At 34.5% G+C, this 13,952-nt stretch overlaps 1 protein-coding gene across 15 annotated transcripts in view; it reads left to right on the forward strand.

Moving 5' to 3' along the window:
- LOC129263667 (rho GTPase-activating protein 5-like) overlaps nucleotides 1-13,952 on the forward strand; it is a 115,760-nt gene that overhangs the window by 40,297 nt on the left and 61,511 nt on the right. For 6 of the 15 annotated variants that reach the window (XM_064101216.1, XM_064101214.1, XM_064101209.1 and 3 more), the window contains 3 exons: nucleotides 950-1,021; nucleotides 3,828-3,941; nucleotides 11,724-11,813. In XM_064101216.1, coding sequence (XP_063957286.1) covers nucleotides 950-1,021; nucleotides 3,828-3,941; nucleotides 11,724-11,813 — 276 coding nt within the window. Of the gene's footprint in view, nucleotides 1-949; nucleotides 1,022-3,824; nucleotides 3,942-8,860; nucleotides 8,939-11,723; nucleotides 11,814-13,952 lie in introns of all 15 variants that reach the window. The other 9 variants (XM_064101204.1, XM_064101211.1, XM_064101206.1 and 6 more) reach the window with 4 other exon arrangements.

Consider the following 13,952-nt stretch of genomic DNA (forward strand, 5'->3'; position numbering starts at 1 on the left):
TTGCAAGTTTTCGTGAGGCTGTCTCCTTGGCCCTCTAACGCAAACCTTAGCGATCGATTATGGATCTGATTAATGATACATTGCAATGATCATTATATACAAATCAATCTTACCAATCAATTATATGATCAATTGCTAAGCTTAAAGGTAAATTCCAGTTCTGGTAACGATCTCAAAATGACTTTTTACAGAATCTAATATAATGACCACCCAAGTGTCTGTTTGTATGAATAAAAAATATGTGCCAAAGGATTCTGGAAGAAATTGTGTAATTGCTGAGAAATAAGCAAAATAAGCACGGATTCGGTCACTTCCGTCGGGTCTTTATTCCAGCAATAATAATACACTGTCCCACGTGTGCCTATCTGTGTTGGCGATCTTCAGTGTGATCGTATTTCAGCTTAGATTTTATGATTTCACAAAGTTCAGTTTATGTAACTGTACCAGATCTAGATCCACGATGATATAGTCATACTTAACCTTGGTTTTACAGACTTTCTCACGAAATCAGTGTTTTACTGCAACTACTGTAATTTAGCTTTAATATCATTGGCCCTTGGTAGGTGTTTCATAAAGCTGTTGGGAAGTTACAAGCAAACAAATGAATAGTTACCCTTTCTTGTGGTAGATAATAGACACTAGATTTTCATTGGTGTTGATGTAGTTCCTAAGAAAGGGTCACCAGTCGTTTGTAAAGTCACTCGTAACTTATAAACAGCTTTTTGAAATGACCACCTGAACTTCTTAAATTTATGTTTAAAATGGCTTTCCTCATAAAGAAAAAAAAAAAAGAAAGACCGAATTCATATGAAAAAACCTTACGTAAAATGAATAGCACCCTGTCAAGTTCAAAATAAAGAAGTTTCTGTTATTTTCTGCAGAAAAGTTAACCAGTTTTCTTATCATTTGTAATAATATTTATTATTATGTATCTGTTTTATTATGTCAGGTGTGGAAGACCAGTTATATGATGAGATTGGTCATCAGCAATCTAGATGGGCACCAAAACCCAGTAATGAAGGTGAATATACATATATACTTCCTCAAAGATCAATGAAAATGATACCCCTCATTGTGATAGAAATATACCTGTCATTATGATGAAGAAAAATAATTTACATGAGTCCATATTCCTATGATACACCTCAACCTTATGAAAATAAAGTTTACAAACTGGTTTACAACATTATTCCATATTTCCTCCACGATTATTAAGATGAAGATACATGTAATGTTGATTTCCAATATTCCAAATTCCTTCTGATATTATCGATTATAATACCCCTCTTTATGGCTTGAATGTCATCCCTCTCATGATAAAGATTACAAATAATTTACAGAATTATTCCATATCCCTATGACTGAAAAATATGTTTCTCCCAAAATGATAAGATTAATTCTTTTTTTTTGTTTATAATTGAGTGATAAAGATTAGTAATTGAGTTACACCATTAATCCACATTCCTTCTGAGATGCAAGACTATTTTACCCCTCTTTATGAGACAAATATCATACCCCTCTCTATGATAGCAATATCATACCCCTTGTGATAAAGATTGCAAATAATTTACACCATTATTTTGTAATATGACTGAAAAATATGTTACCCCTAATAAAAAATGGAATAGCGTTCCCATCATTGTGATAACGATAACATATTGATTTACAGCATTATTCCACCTCCCCTCTCAGACAAAGATTACAATTGAATTTCCATTAATTGAGTAATGAAGATCACAAATTGATTTACAGCATAATTCCATTTTCCATATTATGTTAACTGTTATCATTGGCTTTGCTTCAGAGGGAAAATGGCAATTGTTTTAAATATTGATATCACTTGCAAATTGGTGCTCATGTACATGTATAGCAGACATTGAATGAAAAGCTTCTCATTGCGATATTTCGTGGTTCGAATTGATACATAACACTTGCTATGGATATTACATAGCTTACAGTATTTACATCTGCCAATTGATAATTTTCTCATCCCTTTTCAAGTCATGATAAAAACCACATGTACCATCTTAGTCCCAGGTAAACTCTTTTTTTTTTTGCCTGGAGTCCAGAGTGCGTGCCTGGTTGCGTTTAGCCTTTTGCTTGATCACGTTTTAACAAGCGTTTGTTTAATGATTGCCGGACCATGCCGTCATTTTCATGCTAGTACATTCATTCTGCTTTAATAGTGTAGTTATGAATAAAAGAAAATTGAGGGTAACTTTGCTCAAAGTTTTATTTTGAATTAATCTTATAAACACATCATTCTCATGGCACTGCGCAGAGAGTTCATGCGATTTGATTAACCATGTGGGGTAGATCATTAATTCCATCATGACTTTGCATTAATTGCTACTTGTCTTCTCAAGTGTTTGTTTATTACTCTGGGTCTGGGAGGGGCCTTGTGAAGTGGTTTTTAGGGTTGATTTGCCCTGCATGCTACATTTTAAAGCAAAATTCTGTTCTGGGATTAGGTTTGCAGTGTTGATATGCCTGGAAAGAGGGAAATCAATAAGATTTTAATCTTCTTTTCCCTTTCATTTTTAAAAGTTGTCTTGAAGATTCAATTTTTTTCTGAAATCAAAGAAGCTTCTTCATGATTAAGAGGATTTTATTCACGTGCAGTTCGGCATAAGATTAAGTTTTTCTGCTCATAATTGGCATTTAAGCATTGTGAAACTTATTGATACAATATTGCACTGTGTATCATTGATGAGCAAATCAGGGTTTTAGAGGTTTGCTGTGTTTGAGATTTTTATTTTTATTTTTTGTTTGGTGTAAAAGAGGGAAAACCAACTTTTTTGATTCTGCAAAATGATACGGGCAAAGTATGACAGTCACTGTTCTCTTTTCCATTAATGTAACAAAGTATGGAAATTTCTGTTTCTTTATGGTTTTATTGATGTGAGGATTTATTTTGTACTATCATTTCTTTTTTATTACCTTTTCTTTTCCCCACCTGCTTGCCGATCTGTGCTTCAATATTGCATTATCCTACCCTATAAAATTACCTTGTGTACATGTTTGTCCCCCCATGGCTTTTTCCTCTCCCTATAAAATCCCATTAAACCATTACCATAAACCACATCTCCTATGACTTTTCTTCCCTCCCTATACAATTTCATTATACCATTACCTTGTATGTATGTCCCCCATATGACTTTTCCCCCTCTCCTTATACGATCCCATCATGCACCTCATTTAATATCTCTTCCTTTTGCACTGAATAACTTAAAACCCCATCCCTTATATAATCATGTTATCGTACTTCCTTACATCACTTATTTCTCTTATGTAATTCCTGTCCTTGTCTTTGCCCCATGCATTTTGTCCCATGCATTTCTTAATAACCCTACTGATCGTATTACTCCTCCTGATACAAACCCATTACACTCCCATTATTTCCTCATCATTCTGATGAATTAAAATATACTCTCTCTTTTACCACTCCTTATACCACTCCTACCACTTTTTATACCACCCCTTATACCACTCCTTATACCAATGCTTGTACCACTCCTTGCACCAATCCTTCACCACTCCTTATACCAATCCTTATAATGTACTCCCCTTTTACCATATCTTATACCTATCCTCATACCATCCTTTATCCTTACACCAATCCTTTTACTAATCCATATACTACCTCTTATACTAATCCTTATACCATCCCTCATATTTCTGTTATATCACATGGTGTCTTGTACTACATTATTTCACTTCCAAAACCCATTTTTATACATAATTTTCCATCATACTTTCAATTTCCCATGACCAATACCAAACCCTTATGCAAACCCAATGTCTTATACCCCTTCCCCGGTAAGCAGCTCGTATGTACCACACAGCCAACTATGAATCCAGGCAGCGGCGATGGGGCTCTGAGGTGAGGCGAAAGCCTAATTTACCGTTGCCCTCGACACCACAGAGCACTGGGACAGAAGGTATAGGTTTGGTTGATGAATATTTCTCTGTCTCTGTATTTGTGCATCGTTCGTACATGTACCTGTTCCTGTATTGTGCATTGTGTTGCCTTAGTCTATCAAACCAATATACCTTATACTCTCTTAATATCTTATACTGTAAAAGTGGGACAAAGGGTTAAGCTTTCATTAATAAATATTTCTTTGTGTCTGTCGTTGTGCATCTTTTGTATTAGCATACATGTCCCTGTACCTGTATGTGCATTGTGTTGTCCGAGTCTGTGAAACTATAATACCTTATACTCTTAAACTCTCTCAACACCTTATACTGCAAAAGTGAGCTTTTGGTTACAAGTGCAATGCGAAAATAGGTGCTTCTTTATCTGCAGCAAATTGATAAAGATATCAATTGAAAATGCAAAAAGGTGAAAAAGGATGAACAAAGGAGAAAAAATAATTGAAATTAGAAAGCTGAAATTAAAGCAATAGAAAAAGTAAATGAAGTTGAAGTTGAATCACTTATCAAATCACTAATAATGTGAAGTGTTTTCTGATCTTTGCATGAAATATATAAACGTTATGGGACTTTGAAATCAAACATTGCCTTGATTGAATCACTTTTATCGTATATTTGGGGAATATCTGTTGTCTTCCTTCATAGAACTTTTATTCCATAATTATCCTCGGTGAATGGAAAGAATTAATAGATGCTGTAGAAATTATGGCTTTGTATGTAATCTATAGAATATACCCTTATGGGTATTATTTCTGTCTTTCTGTATTCTGTCTGTCTGTCTCCTTCTGTCTTATATCTTATTCTCTTCATGTGGGCCTAAATATTTTTAGATTCTGAGGCCCGTATTCTGATAGCAGGTTTAACTTAAACTCAGTTTTAAAGTTGTGGTTTAAGTATGGGAAGCCAAAAGTATCAAAATTTTTATTAAGTTGTATGTTTCTTATGTTCACTGTGCTCTTTCCTGATTCATCGATGGTGAAGACAATCGTCTATTTATACTTCCTAGACAAATATGAATGATTTGAGAGCCAAATGAGCTGAAGTATGATATCTCTACTGTTAGTGATTTATTTAACAATTGGCCATCCATACTTAAACCACAACTTTAAACCCGAGTTTAAGTTAAACCTGCTATCAGAATATGGGCCTGTATCTCAACTTTCACTCTTGAATTCCTGTCAGGGAGGAATCCTCTTTTTGTTTGAGTCTTAATTTAGTTTTTAACCAATTCCTACCAAAATATATCTTTATGATCATTATTTCACCAAGTCAAAGCTCTAAACTATGAATAGATAAATAATACTGCTGTTTGCCCAGAGAAAAGAAGGAAATAAATATTTGTCTATATCCTTTCTCAACCATTGATTTTATTAGGTTATATACATTAACTTATTCACATCCATGTATATTCACCATTCAAAAAGTTCATTTACAATTTCTTCCATTGTTTTTTTTTGTTTTTTTTGTTAATTTCTTCCATTGTTGAATGAATAACCTTCAAATTTGTACATCGAGAGACCTATTGTTAAAGATCTGTTTTGGCAGTGGGATTATGTAGTCTAATTCTTTGTTATGTCACCGTTATTTGGTCATATCTAAAACCTATGTGAAGCATGCACCACTGTCTTGTATGAAAGCATAATGTGTCTATTATTCACCATCTCAAAGCCATTATTACGCAGTGGTACTTGTAATGTATATTACATGGTGACACGACCTTTGCTCCTTCCACAATTGCTCCGGTCCCAATGTCTCAGAAGGCATAGGATTAGAGTTGGGATTGCTATTTTTTTTGGTTTAGAATATTGTAAAGATTACGATTTGGGTTTATTTCGTTTTTGAGGTTAGGTTTTATGTTTCACTTAATGTGTAGATTTTCCATCTGAGCAATTGTCGCCAGAGCAAATGTCATGTAACCATATTACATGTCTATGTGCCTGACATATTTGAATTTCATGCCCCCCTTTTTTTTTTGGGGGGGGAGGGGGTGCATTGGAAGGAGCCAGTCATATGTAAGCATTAACTAGAGAAAAGGGCTACCCATGTGGACATGATTTACATAATTATAGATCCGCGCGATTTTGCATTGAAGTTTTGTAATATTTATTTGAATAGATAAAATATGGAAAAAAAATCACATTAATCATTCTAATAATGCTTCAGTATTGCTCCATATTGTTCATATAGCTTATCCTTAGATTGCCTATTTCGTTTACCTTAGAACTTCATACAACTTCACTGAAAGTATTCAAATCAAAACCGAAATTTTATACAAACCAAAACCGCATGCAGATGTTATTGGCAATACCGTTTTGTTGGTGACCAGTCAATTTCATAGAAACTTTTGATTTTGGTAATTGTAACATTGTGGTTACTATCATAGAAAACTTGATCTACTTTGGCTCCTGAACCCGGTTGTTGTAGTTTAACTAGTTTCCCTAATCGTAAGGCCTATATCTAATAGGCTTTATTTGCACAGGATAAGCTCAAGTTAATCTCAGTGGTTGGTGTGGTTAAAAACATACATTCCTATTAGCTGCATACCTTGGCAATGTGCTCATAGCTTAATTTTGGTATCGTGCACATCTTTCTCTATTTTTTTATACACTGTGTACTATTAACTAATTATAAGCAGTAGCTTATGCGCTCATAAAGTAGGGTATCAATAACATCATGTCTTCATCATTTTTTTTATTCACTGTGTACTTATTAGATGCCCTACTCCAGGGGTTCTCAAACTTTTTCTTTGAAGGGCCAGATGAGACTCCAAGTAAACCTGAAAGGGCCAGGGTGAAGTGGATACTTAGACAAAAATGTGCGCGAAGCGCAAAGACCCTTGCGGTCGGGGTCCTAGATGCTCTATAATCTGGCCCTTATTTTGGGAGCTTTTATTCCAACAAATTTATAACAGTTTCATACAGAACGCAGGCAAAATTAGAAAAGATTTCAAAATACAGCGAGAGTCAATATTAATGATAACAAAATTGCAGCACTTTGTTAGAAGGAATCTAGATTTTACCTATACATAACTGGTATTGGGGAGACAGATTATGTCTTGAAGTATCAATATTTTTGCAGTCAAAGTAGAATGAATAATAGAGTACGTCTGTTGTAGACTCTAACAAGGATGTCAGTCTTCTAGTCACTTTCAATATGGGAAAAGTGACAGTCCAAGTGACCTTGGCACAAAAGGTGTAATTACCAGACGAAGGCACTGGTGCAAATGTTCACTGGTCAAGCAGGGGCCGCGGAAGCGGGGGGGGGGGGGGGGGGGCTTCAGCCCCCCACTTTTTTCCAAAACCATTTATATAAACGTAAAAATGACCATACGATTGTGATTTTTTGCATGGCCAGCGCCCCCCCCCCCCACTTTGAAAACCGTTCCGCGGCCCCTGTCAAGTTACTTCGGTATGAGTTAGTTCTTTAAAATGTTCATTGTGGAAAATGCACTTTCACACCTGTATGTAGATCCAAACATGGTGAGAACAGCGCTGGTCATCTAATAAGTAGATCGAACAGACAGAAAAGACTCCACTAAACTTTGTTTAAATGTCAAATTAATTTGACTGCCATTACTTTTATTACGGTTAGGTCTACATGGATTATCTGTGGATACACAATGTAATCATATTGAGCTTTGTTTCATATTGTGACTTTAGTGATTAAAAAAAAACCCAGCAGAGTCTCGCGGGCCGGATAGAGAAGCTCTGCGGGCCGGATCCGGCCCGCGGGCCGTAGTTTGAGAACCCCTGCCCTACTCAATGCAACATGCTCATTCAGAATTTCATTCACATATTTTTTTTTTAGTCACCGTGTACAGTTCATAATGGTGGAGATATACTGTAAGAGGGATGTAGGGTGTAATCGTACATTCATATCACATCTTCATTATTTCTTGATCCACCTTGTACGGTTCATGATGGCTTCCATTTCTGCTTTGAGTGACGTTGGTGTAGTGCATGTTATATCCTCAATATTTCTTGATCCACTGTGTACTATTTATTCAAGATAGTGTGTTATAATGAATTCATACAGATTTCCTCCTCCATATGCCATTAAACTGCCTTTGAATTTACATGTACTATATATATATTATAATACTAGTCTGAACTATTTGACAAATCATATATTTGCAATTAACATTTTAAGCTTACATGTCCATGGAATTAAGTATGTGTATGTTGAAATGTACATGCTCACAGAGCTGTATAATTATTATGTTGTAGAGTAAATGTAGCTATACATGTAATTCACATTTTTGCCATGGCTATCTAAAGTTTCGCTTAAATGCTGTTATTACTAACATTTCTGTACTAAATCAAATTCTCTTTGTTCTCTTGCCTATTCATTTTCTCTACTCTCTTTTCTTTTCTCATTCCTCTCTCTTCTGTTCTGATTCCCCTGATAATTTCTTTTATTATGTTTTCCTTTCTTTAACTTTCTTTCAATCCATTTCTTGCACCTCTTCATTTTTCTCTGGCATTTATTTCCTTTCTCATTCCTCTTCTCATTTTCTTCTTTCCCTTTTCCATTTCATTTTTCTTCATTCTATACTCTTGTTTCTCTTCCTTTGTTTTTCTTTCCCTCCATATGTTCCTCTTACTCTTTTTTTATCTGTAACTTTATTCTCTTCTCTCACTTTTCTCTCCTTTTTTCCCCACTTTACCTTCCTTCTTCTTTTCCTTTTCCATTCTTTTATTTCCATCCATTCTATACCCTTTATCCCTTCATTTGTTTTTCTTTCCCTTTATCTGTTCCTCTTCCTTTTTTTTTATTCTGTAACTTGATTTCTCCTTTCTTTCCTCTTTCACTTTTCTCTCCTTTTTTCCCCACTTTACCTTCCCTTTATCCTCTGCTCTGCCCTTTGCACCACGCTTCACCCGCAACCATCTGAAACAAAATAAATAAAAACTGCCACCAATAGCACATTATACTCAAGTTGAGAGGAGAGGTTCCGAACCAGTGCGACCGACGGTAGCGTTGACGGCCCGTTCGCATCAAGGTTGGTCCACGTGCATGCTTGCTGAATTTGCTTCATCCGATGGTCATTGACTGTTCTGTGATCTATTGTTGTGACTGTTTTGTGTTCCCATTCGCTGTGTCACCAGGGTCCTGTCTCACAAAGAGTTGTGATTGATCCAAGCAATCTTAAAGGACAAGTCCACCCCAACAAAAACTTGATTTGAATAAAAAGAGAAAAATTCAACGAGCATAACACTGAAAATTTCATCAAAATCGGATGTAAAATAAGAAAGTTATGACATTTAAAAGTTTCTCTTCATTTCACAAAACAGTTATATGCGCATCCCGGTCGGTATGCAAATGAGGGAACCGATGACATCACTCACTCACTATTTCTTTTGTATTTTATTATATGAAATATGAAATATTTTGATTTCCTCGTCATTGTCATGTGAAATGAAGTATCATTCCTCCCTGAACACGTAGAATTCCATTAATTTAACATTTTGTGGTTCAGGCAATGAGGTCCTAATCGTCAAATTCGTAAAAAATGAAATATTGTATAATTCAAACAATAAAAAACAAAAGAAATAGTGAGTGAGTGACATCATCGACTCTCTAATTTGGATGTAACTGGCTCGTTCATATAACTATTTTGTTTAAAATAAGCGAAACTTTGAAATGTCATAACTTTCTTATTTTACATCCGATTTTGATGAAATTTTTAGCATTGGGCTTGTCTGATTTTTCTCTATTGATTCAAATCAACATTTTTCTGAGGTGGACTTGTCCTTTAACTATGGAAAGCCATCAGTACCATAATCCTTAATGGATATTTATACAATGTGCCTTTGAAAACAAAGAGGAGTGCACTAATTTATCAAGACAGTGATGCAGAGCCCAAGTATACTTTGTGTCTCAAACCTTTTGAATGCACAAATCATGGCTGGGCTGTTAAAACCTTGTATCTCACAATTTTAAAATGTTGAAGGTAGCTTAGAAAAATCTGTATTTTAGAAGTATAGCAATGGTGAAAATCTCATATTGTCTGAAAACAGTCTCCTGATACCTGTGAAGAACTCTTGTCAAGGCAAATGAAGGTTTGCTACCCATGTTATACCTCTGAAATTTAGCTTATTCTGAGTTGTCATAAAAATATTTAATTTTGAAATACAAGGTATTAACAGCCCAGAGACGAAAGGCATCTTCAGTATTTGGTTTGCTGGCTTTACATAGTTGTGATTTATAGGAACAATTGTAACTGTTTGTAAGACGGCCCCAATGCCCCCCCCCCCCATCATATAAGTTTTCTTTCTTAATTTCATGATGTTTATTCATTGTACTTACAACAGAATCGAAGTGATTTGATTTTGCTTTCATTTGCTTTATTCATTCATTCTAGTTGTAGTTATTATTATTATTTTGCCATAAAATCTATTCCAGCCAAAGATCGTGGAGGGAGGGGGGGGGGGGGCATTTTTGAGAACTTTCATTTTGTTTGCCGGAAAAAAATTAACAGGAAAATTATTCTTATGAGTGTTGATAACCTCAATAGGGGGCTTGTCCATGATTTTTTTCCTACAAAGTGCTGTGCCGTCTGGAAAAATCCTGGATTTGCTCCTTCCCCTACACTTTTTGCTGTTGATTAATTTCTTTACTAAAACTTACTAATTTCAAGAGTGTTAGTGATTTGAATAAATTGTTTCACATTTTGTGTATGTCATGGCATTGACTGGGGGGGGGGGTTCTAATTCCCTTTATTGCTGAATTATAGCGACTTGAACATTTTTCTTCATTTGCCCATTTTCATGAAAGATTTGCTTGATTTATTATTTCATTCATCTATTATCATCTTGAATCAAACTTGTTCTATAGTTTTCATCATTTTTTTTTAAAGTATCATAATTTTGTTTTGCTTTCAATTACAATTGATCCATGCCATCAAGTACCCTTTTTATATTCATTTTCTTTTTGTTTTGTTTTCTTGTTTACAGTGTATTTCTACTATTTCTGCTATTATATCTTATTTTTATAGATGGAAATAATCATAATTCATCCTGTCCAATCATTCAATTTTTTTCTCTCAGTTTTGGTTCCAATTTAATGTCTTCTGCTGAATTGTGACTATAGCCTCATTCATCATTGTGCAGTTGATATCCCCTATGCGCTTTTTAAGGACATTTTCACAGCCATACAAAAACGCATATATACATTTTCAGTTGTTTTTATGTTTGTTGTCTGTATTATGACTATATTGACTTATGGCGTACTGATTGAACGAGATTGATTTCTGGATCATTATCCCCTTACATAGATTTTTTTTTTTTTAGCATCTAACATATATGCTAATAGTTGCTGTATTTCTTTCTGATTAATGGCTATTCTTGTAAATAACCACTTGGAAGGGAGCAAGGTATCTGAAATGCTATCTCAGAATGTTATACTGTACAATCATAAGAATTGCGAACTTTTTTTTCTATTCTTTAATTCTAATTCTTTATCTTTTCTGTTTCTTTAATGAATCCTTCACAGTCTCATTATATATATATTTATATACATAAAAAGTTTTTACCTTTTTGATGAAAAGATAAATTAACCATTCCCTAATTTCATCTCACTGTTTTATAAATCTTTCAAAAAGACATGAGATATTGAATAAATGTTTGTACTCTTGGTGGAAATTTAGTTTACCGTAACATTGCTTTCATGATATTCCTCTGCTTTAGAATCCAATAACGAGAACTGAGTGTATAAAACTTGTACTTTAGGGTGAGAAGTTTCCTTAATAATTCTTTCCTGTTATTTCTCCGAAACGCTCCGACAAGACTCCTTCCATCCGCCGAGTCCTACTAAACCCAAAGTTAAACCCAAACCGCCGGTTAGGAGCAGCAGTAGAAAGCAAGAGTATTCGCCAGGTTTGTTTGTGGTTGCCTTTTCAATACTGCCGTGGGCCCATCATTTCTCTGCAAAAGAAAATAATTGTGTTTGTGTTAACAGATTCGTTCTATTCATTTCTATTTGTGCCATCTTGCTCCAAGTAAATGAAAAAAAAAGAAAGAAAAGAAGGAAAACGTATAGGTGCTAGCACCACATGGCATTGCCTTGTTTTTATATCAACATGGCATTTATACAGTGAAAAGTCAATCTCGGTGTTACTTGGGGCAATATGGGTTTGTCGTTTATTGTGCTCGTGTAAATTCAGGCTTTCTTTTTTGTTCATTGCTGCTGGTGCTAACTGGAGCTGCTATCAATGTAAGGTTTTGGTGTTTATGGCTACATTGTTAATGCTTGAATCCAGACACCATAGTCATTCATTATCAGCAGTGCTTGAGAAGGGTGCTTATAACTGTTTTTTTATGGCATTGTTGCTAGGCAGCTGATATGCGTCATAAAAACCACACGTTTCAGTGAAACTGATATGATTTTCTCACAGATTTTGATGGATTTGGGGTATTTTGAAGAGCATACCCAAGCATACCCAATTTTAATTAATTCTCACCAGGTATTGAATATGACCATAATCCCATATGGAATCTTGCCCCCCCCAAAAAAATCTTGATAATTAAAACAAATAAAAAATAAACAAAGTGAAATTTCAAGCATTATCATGTTTAAGAATTTGAAATCACCAAAATGATGATACAGCTACTTCATGTACAGTAAATGATGTACTATTGAATATTAAGATAAAAAGTTGGCAGTTGTAATACACAATTCAAATATCGCCAAAACTGAAAGAATTGTTTGAACATGTGTGCGCAAATTTCCTTTGGAACCATGCTTGGAAGGAATTGATTAGCTTAAAGAAAAAACCCTGCTAAAATGAGATGTGCGGTTGGTTTGATTCTCCTTTAACAGCTCCATTCTATTATTTTCGTCACAAACAGTGTGCTGTGTTCTGAGGCTTTCCCTTTCTTCTTGAATCAATGTTTTAATCTTCTGATTACTTTAATTTCTTCTGTTGAAGCTGTTTTATTTCCAAAGTTTGTGGAACAATGCAAATTTTTTGTGTGGATTCTTTTCAAGTTTAGTTTGCACTTTTGTTTCCTTAATTTTCTTGCACTTACAGTAAGGGATTAATGTTGAAGCCTTTTGCGTTGATCAGATAAGAATTAAGGGGTTGTGCAGATATAATTTCAAACTTTAATATTTGATTTACGCTTTTCTTATTTAAAATTCTTTTCAAGTTGAGTTTGCACTTTTGTTCCCCAATTTTCCTGCACTTACAGTAATGGATTAATATTAAAGCTTTTTCCGTTGATGAAATGGGAAGGGAATGGGATTGCAGATATAATTTGAAACTTTAATATTTGATTTACAGTTTTCTTAAAATATTTACTTAATTATTTTGTCAGTGTGCCTTCTTTTGTGTCTTTGTCAAATATCTACTTCTATCTAATCAACTTGCACAATTCATCAGTTATCTAAAGTTTTGAATTTAGTGTACAATATACTTTTGTGTGTTACCAGCAAGTATGCCCTTTGTTTTATAAGAAAATATCAAAGTGATTCAGGTTTTTATTTTGTCTTTGTTGTTGTCTTGTGAGACCTCCATTGTGAAGCATTTCTGTTCAGTGTCTTTCACTTCCTTATTTCATACATGTACTTGGAAAAGTTACCTGAACAGTTGAAAAAAATCTTAATTTGTTTTAAAGATAATCATACACACAATGAAAAGTGTGTAAAATTCTGCTGTGTAACGTCAGTTACCGTGAAAATGCCCAAATAAAGAACAGATTTGATGTAATGCGTACATGTATGTGCATCATGATTTTTGTAAAAAAAAACTTCTCTGTGTGCAGAAGTCTTTCGGTGGCAGAATGTGAGTTTTTTTCTGTAGGAAGTTTATGTAAGTGTATTTCTATGCTGTTGGATATTGATGAGGGAAAGCTACATGTAACTTGATCTAGGAACTGCCCTAGATAAAGTGAACCATTCCATTTTGCTAAAAATACCTTGCTATCTATGTCTTTGGTGCTGGAGGTCATATCAAACACATTGCAAGCTGTCTTGGAAAAAATGTTGTGCTTCAGGTCTACATGTGGAGTACCACA

Source organism: Lytechinus pictus, chromosome 6 (genome assembly GCF_037042905.1).
Source record: "Lytechinus pictus isolate F3 Inbred chromosome 6, Lp3.0, whole genome shotgun sequence".
Taxonomy (NCBI): Eukaryota; Metazoa; Echinodermata; class Echinoidea; order Temnopleuroida; family Toxopneustidae; genus Lytechinus; species Lytechinus pictus.